The sequence below is a fragment of the Melospiza georgiana genome, chromosome 7, assembly GCF_028018845.1.
Source record: "Melospiza georgiana isolate bMelGeo1 chromosome 7, bMelGeo1.pri, whole genome shotgun sequence".
NCBI lineage: Eukaryota > Metazoa > Chordata > Aves > Passeriformes > Passerellidae > Melospiza > Melospiza georgiana.
The window spans coordinates 38,883,243-38,890,362 of NC_080436.1; the positions used below are offsets into that span (position 1 = coordinate 38,883,243).

General features: G+C 44.3%; 1 protein-coding gene across 1 annotated transcript in view; it reads left to right on the forward strand.

Moving 5' to 3' along the window:
* The window catches only part of MBD5 (methyl-CpG binding domain protein 5), a 128,423-nt gene extending 121,334 nt beyond the window's left edge, over positions 1 to 7,089 (forward strand). Inside the window, exons 13-14 of the mRNA XM_058027718.1 lie at positions 1,649 to 1,724; positions 4,766 to 7,089. Coding sequence (XP_057883701.1) covers positions 1,649 to 1,724; positions 4,766 to 4,837 — 148 coding nt within the window. The 3' untranslated portion in view covers positions 4,838 to 7,089. The remainder of the gene's footprint in view (positions 1 to 1,648; positions 1,725 to 4,765) is intronic.
* The last annotated feature ends 31 nt before the right edge of the window (positions 7,090 to 7,120 follow it).

Consider the following 7,120-nt stretch of genomic DNA (forward strand, 5'->3'; position numbering starts at 1 on the left):
TTTGTCCAACATCATCCCCAAAATACCTTCCTGGGTGTTAAGGGAACTCAGAAGGGCTTCTGGTGACTTCCCAGTTATTTATTCATGTCCCTGAAGTGAAATCAGTGACTCAAGGACAGCAGGAGCAGATTTAAAGTGCTTAAAGCTGACACAAACTGCTGCTTTACAGCCCTGACAGAGGTTGTTCTCCATATTTCAGCTTGCTTCCTAGTTTGAGTCCTTTGGTGACATTTCCTGGTTTCCCCATTCCTGCTGTGGATTTATCTGGCAAAGTTCATGGGTTTCTTTCTGGTTTGTGATGTACTATTGGATTTTTATCCAGGTTTTTAAGCATTTAGTGTTGAATACAATTGCTGCACACGGAGTGCTCATCACACAGGCCCAGGGTTGGGTCAGCAGAGCAGGATTGGTCTCCAGGCCCTTGAAGTGATGTTCACATTCCACAACAATTCATGGAACTGATGATTCCATGAATTCTTTGTGTCTCAGCTCCAACTCAGCCCTTCCTTTCTGCTGGAGCCACATCCCTGCTTTGCTCCCCAGGCCATTATTGACCCCCAAACTGGGAATATTGAGCTTTGACTCTGTGATTTAGAAGGCTGAACAATTGCTTTATTAACTATAGTGTATTAATACTAAACTATACTAAAGAAAAACTCGTGATCCTTTCTAGACAGTCAGATGCAGTTTTGATTTAATTGGTCAACCAATCTGAGCAACCATCACCAGAGTCCAATTAACAAATCCCTGTTGGTAAACAACCTCCATAACACATTCCCCATGTGCCAAACAACAGGAGCAGCAAATAGAGATAAGAATTGTTTTCTCTCTCTGAGATGTGTCACTGCTTTCCCCAGGAAGCATCCAGGGAGAGGGAATTCTGTCTCTCCCTGTTAAAGGAGTGTGTGAGTGCCACAGGCCATGGCTCAGCCTCCTCAGCTCTCCAGCTGTGCCCTGCTGTACTTGTGGGGTGCCCCATGGCAGGGAGGAACGGTGAATCTGACTCCATGTTCTCAGAAGGCTCATTTATTGTTTTATAACACTATATAATATAACAGAATGCTATACTAAACTGTACTAAAGAATACAGAAAGGATACAGACAGAAGGCTAAAAGATAACAATGAAAACTTCCTGACCTGTCTGTGCCATCCCCTTCCCTCGTGACAGACGTGGTTCTGCTCAGCCTCCATCTCCTCCTCCCATTTCCTCATCTCCAAGCAGGACCTGCCACCATGTCCCAGTGGGAAGAGTCCTTCAGGAGCAAAGAGACCCCACAGAATGGTCCCTGTGCAGTGAAATGTGCCTGGAGCTGCCCCATGACCTGGGCCAGTTGGGGTTGGAAGAAGGAAACTTCACCCCAGCTCTCCCTCAGCCTGTGCTGCCATTCCAGGGTGAAATGGGATATTTGAGATAATTCATGCAGTTCATTGAAAGCTGGAAGGATCTTGAACTTTCCTTCTGTAATCCCAGCACAAACCTTTCCTTTCCACAATATTGTTACAGGTCTGACCTCGCTCCTGGTGCTCCCAGCCTGGGAGCTCCAGGGTCAGCACATCCCCAGTGAATTCCTGTGTTTGTTTTTCACTTTTCTCACATTTTCTTTCTGTCCTTAAGAGTTACTGATGCCTTTCATCTTTTCTGCCCAGGAGTGGAAAGCTAAATAACCATTTAGAAGCTGCTATACACGAGGCCATGAGTGAACTAGACAAAATGTCTGGGAATGTAAGTTCCTTTTCCTTGGCAATATTCTGCTTTTCCATCTTTCTGCATGTGTGTCTATTGGAGGGAGGCTTGCTTTGGGTGGTGTTCTAACAAATCCTGGTTTTATTTTCTGGAATAATGAGGAATTTTCAGTATTTCCCCTGCATTAAAAACTTTGGAGAGATCTGATGGTTCTGAAAAATGGGAGAAGTTGTAGGATTTTAGGTGCATTGGGAATTTTATTGCTTTTGACAAAAGAGATTTACACATCCAGCCTGATAATACTGGGATGAGTTCCAGTCCTGCTCCTGTTCCAGGGGCTCCTCTGGCCACTGCCACCAAATCAAACTCATTTCCTTCTCAGCTGGAGTAGCAGGGTAGTGAAACCACATTTGAAAGCACCTTTCTTTTGAGTGCAAAACTCTTGGAATTCAAATTTCCCCATGAGAAATGAAAGATATTGTCATGAAAGGTAAGTTTAGGAAAAAAAGAATATTTCTAATATACCCAAGAGTGGTTTTTCCACACTAATTACAATTATTGTATCTTTCCAATAACAAGTTTGGTTTATAAAATATCCTCATTTATATTTCTAGAACATGGCTGTAATTTCATTGCAGCCCACCTAAAAATAAAAAGTAAATCTATCACAGCACATGTAACCTCCCATATCTTCTATTTGGTCATTAATTACTCAAATTATTAATTATAAATGTTTGAACACAGGGGAAAAAAGGTTTTTTGCTGATATTCAGTGCTCAGGACTGAAGATGTGCAGGTTTGGAAGTTACAGTAACACTTTTGGAGCTTCTGGAGTACAAAAAAGGAAATATATTTATATTTATTTATCTATTTGAAGAACTAAAGGCTTAGAGCTGACTTCAGACCCAACAAGAAATATTTTAAAAGTTATTGAGTAGCTTTTAAGTAAGAACCCAAGCAAATTTTCTTAAAACTGAATTTAACAAACTGGGATTTGCGCTTTGGTTTAAAACAATGTTGTTGTGCTTCCCTCCTTTGGAAGGACAAGGAGAGCAGGAGGTGATTGTTGGTCTGTAATAAATAAATTTGGGATGGGTGTTGGGGCTGGCCCATCCTGCTGCCACCTTTTCTCACCCATAACTCCAGGAATATCAAAAGCTGCCTGCTCTGGGCACCCAACAAGAAGTATTTAAAAAATTATTGTGTATCTTTTAAGTAAGAACTCAACCAGCTCTTCTGTTAAAACTGAATTTTTGACAAACTGGGATTTGAGCTTTGATTTAAAACAATGTTGTTGTGCTTCGCTCCTTTGGATGGACAAGGAGAGCAGGAGGTGATTGTTGGTCTGTAATAAATAAATTTGGGATGGGTGTTTTGGCTGGCCCATCCTGCTGCCACCTTTTCTCACCCATAACTCCAGGAATATCAAAAGCTGCCTGCTCTGAGCACCCAACAAGAAATATTTAAAAAATTGTTGAGAATCTTTTAAGTAAGAACTCAACCAGATCTTCTGTTAAAACTGAATTTTTGACAAATTGGGATTTGAGCTTTGGTTTAAAACAATGTTGTTGTGCTTCCCTCCTTTGGAAGGACAAGGAGAGCAGGAGGTGATTGTTGGTCTGTAATAAATAAATTTGGGATGGGTGTTTGGGCTGCCCCATCCTGCTGCCACCTTTTCCCATCCATAACTCCAGGAGTATCTAAAGCTGCCTGCTCTGGGCATTGGGAGCAGCAGAGATTTCTTGGTTGGGTTTGCTGCTCTGGTTGTTCTGGCACCAAAGTGGAGCTGCAGTGCCTTGGCTGACCCTTTGATTGTGTGGGCACAGAATTTGGGATCAGGCTGCTTTCCATGGGGGTTCTCATTGCTGGAAGCACTCGCAGGGAATCAGCAGCTCCTTTTGGTGCCCTGCAGCTCCTGCAGCTCAGCCCCAGGCGTGGTGAAGGATGTGCAGCAGGATCTCAGCTCCAGCAGGGAATTCTGGCACAGCACTGGGGCAGGAGTGTCAGGGGATGGAGCTGAGGTTGGTTCCTGTGCTGGGAGTGCAGCTGCTGCCGACAGATGGTGGTGGAATTCCACCCCAGCCCAGCCTTCCTCCTCCTCCTCCTCTCTCCTGCTGCTGCTCCCTGAGCAGCCAGCAGTGCCAGACTTTGGCTCTCAATCCAACCCTAGCTGGGAATTGAATGTTTCCTTTTAAACACAGAATTTCCTGGACATCCCTCGTTCCTAATAACAGTCCTGAGCTGGGCTTCCCCAGTTTCCCATTTCCAGCATTTTCTCACTGTCTTCTCCCCACCTTCTATCACTCTGCTCAATAAAATATGTGAAGGTTTGTCACTAAATATGCCATTATTGCAGTTTGGGATCAGTCCCCAATCAGGAAGTTTTCAGTCCTTGATTTGGGGGTTTCAGTCCCTGATTTGGGGGTTTCAGTCTCTGATTTTGGGAGTTTCAGTCCCTGATTTGGTGATTTCAGTCCCAAGTTAGAGGGTTTCAGTCCTTGATTTTGGGGTTTTAGTCCCTGATTTTGGGGGTTTCAGTCCTTGATTAGGGGGTTTCAGTCTCTGATTTGAAGGTTTCAGTCCTTGATTTTGGGGGTTTCAGTCCCCATTTAGAGGGTTTCAGTCCTTGATTTTGGGGGTTTCAGTCCTTGATTTTGGGATTTCAGTGCCTGATTTTGGGGTTTCAGTCCCTGATTTTGGGGGTTTCAGTGCCTGATTTTGGGGTTTCACTCCCTGATTTTGGGGTTTCAGTCCCTGATTTTGGGGGTTTCAGTCCCTGATTTGAGGGTTTCACTCCCTGATTTTGGGGTTTCACTCCCTGATTTTGGGGTTTCAGTCCCTGATTTGAGGGTTTCAGTCCCTGATTAAGGGGTTGTTCTCCAGCCACTGCAGCTGCTGCCTCTCTCCAGGGTCTGGGATGCTCAGGTTATGGAATCAGCCTTTTCCTCTCTCAGAGCTTTGAAGTCCCTTTATTCTGTGTAGCTGTGAAATGCCCAGAGCTGGTTCCTGCCAGCCCTCCTGCAGCCCCTGGATGTCTCTGACTGCTTCCTTTGCTAACTTGTGCATATACTTATTTCCAGGTCCACCAAATCCCGCAGGGAGACAGACAAGTGAAGCCTCCAAAACTCAAGAGGAGGAAGATCTCTAGATAACATTGAATGTCTTTGTTACTGGTCCAGTCCTTATCACAGTGAACGTGCACATGAGTCTATCTGTAGGTATTGATCCAGACTGGCTCTGTCAGTATTTCTGGGGAGACAGCTCGCTGCCATGGCAGGGCACCACGAGGAGCAGGGGTTCCACATTTGGGGTGCTTAGGAGGGATAGAGGTTGCTGGATAAGCCAATCAGAAATCGTGAAAGGTTGCAGTAACAATGTCAGATGATTACTGAAATTTTTTTTTTTCTATAATACTAAAAAAATTGTGATTATAAGAAATAGTCCAAATGTTTCTGAGAAATTTTCATTGTGTATATAGATAATACAGAATTTCATGGTGATATCTGAACTGTAAATATTGTACAATATTGTCATGTACAAGCGTACCTAATGCACACTTTATCTTTTATTGTACAAAAAATAGTGTACAAAATTCTTTGGTTTCTATTGAGTACACATACAAGAGACTACCAGTGTAAAGTGATAAATAAAAATACAGCCTAAATGCTTTTATATGATAATGTAAAAGATGCTGTTTTTGTATTTAACAGCAGAGAGAAGGCATGATTATGTAATACCTTAATTATGACATCCACTTCACGCCACTGAGTGTTCATTGCTCTGTCTGTTTGGAATGAACCTTGCCTGGAAGTGCTGGACTCCAGTTCAGGCCTTTAGGAGAGCGCAGCCTCGCAGATTCCCAGCGGGATGTGGGATCACAGCTCTGATTAACAATTCCAAGGCTGCAACCCCTCGGTTGCGTTTTTATTTACTTAGCTTTGAACGTAGAACGCTGTAGATTTGATTAAAAATCACAAAAAAAAAAGAGTAGAGGGACTATTTTAGTCAGCCATTTCTGTAGGAGAAGTTTCATAGCCACCTGAGGAACTAAAGAGTCGATCCCCCCTAACGTTGAGCCCCTCCAACCACCCCCTAGATTAATTAGCTTTGATTATCTAACGTCATTAACACGGTGTTTTCTCGGAAGGGGGCAGAGGCCCTGCTTTCAGGAGTGGTCAGGATTGATTGCTGGTGATTACCTTGGGTTTGGCAGCAGGATGAAAGGGCAACGCTCCGCAGCATCCGGGAAAAGCAATCCCAGGATCCATCTCGCAGTATTAAAGCAGAAAAAAAGTTAAGGGTGGCTTACAAAACTATTAGCAGCAGTAATTTTTATCAGTATTATGTAACATATCAGATTTATTTTATTTAAAAAGAATTATTTATACCATTAACAGATTCTTATATATATTAATGTGGCTGAAATGCGCAGGTTAAATCTATTAACCAAATTATTTATGTTATATTAAGTGAGAAATGTGAAACATATGTAGAAAAAAAAAAATTAATACACTACAGATTTAAAAGTCTAAAGCTATGAGCCATTATAAAATTAACGAACGGAAGTGTAGCACAACATTCTTTCCATTTGATTTCATTTTTCTTTTTCACACGGCCGGTGCCGCTGGTGCCGAGGCTTCCCCAGAGGATCCCAGCCACATTCCCAGCCCTGGGGGAGCTTTTCCTGCCCCGGGGCCGGGAGCAGCGCTTACCTCAGACCTGCTTGTCCCCGATCCCTGTGGCTCTGTGGCCAAGGACTGGCAGTGATCAGCACCCGGGCAGCGCAGGATCCCAGGATCTCAGGATGGGGCTCCTTCCTTCCTTTCCTGTGTGCCCAGGGCAGCGTTGGCCAGCGGGGTCGGTGCTGGGCACGCAGCTACCTCGGGGCTCCCGGGCGGGCTCCTGTCCCGGGCTCCCTTCCGCGGGCAGGTTCATTTGTCTCTCCTCCTCCTCCTCCTCCTCCTCCTCTCGGAGCTGTTCAGGGCTGCCAGCTCCCGTTTTCCAGGCTCTTCCCGTCCCATCCGCGCGTGGGCAGCGCTGGAGCCCCTCTCCCTCGGGATTCCCTTTGCCTCCTCCCTCTGCTTCGTGTCCCAGAGCTGAGTTTGTGTCTCCTTGGGCCCTTAGGTCTGTGCTCCCTCCCCGCTGTTTTACTTTACATCCCTAAGATTATGTAAAGTATTCTCGTGCACTTGATTTCCTCGGTTAATAATGGCATTGATGTGGGTGCTAGGAGTAGTTTGTTTCGGTCCATACCGATTTTTTTTTTCTCTCTTTTAGAGTTTTTATGGTTTCATGTAAGCAGTTAATGTAAATATTGTGAGCATTACAGGTCATGCAGTGTTGTAACATTTTAAGAAATGTTGCACCGACTTTACGATTAAAAAACTGGTCACTCATACTTGAATTTTGCCCATAGAGCCATTTCTTTCTCTTTG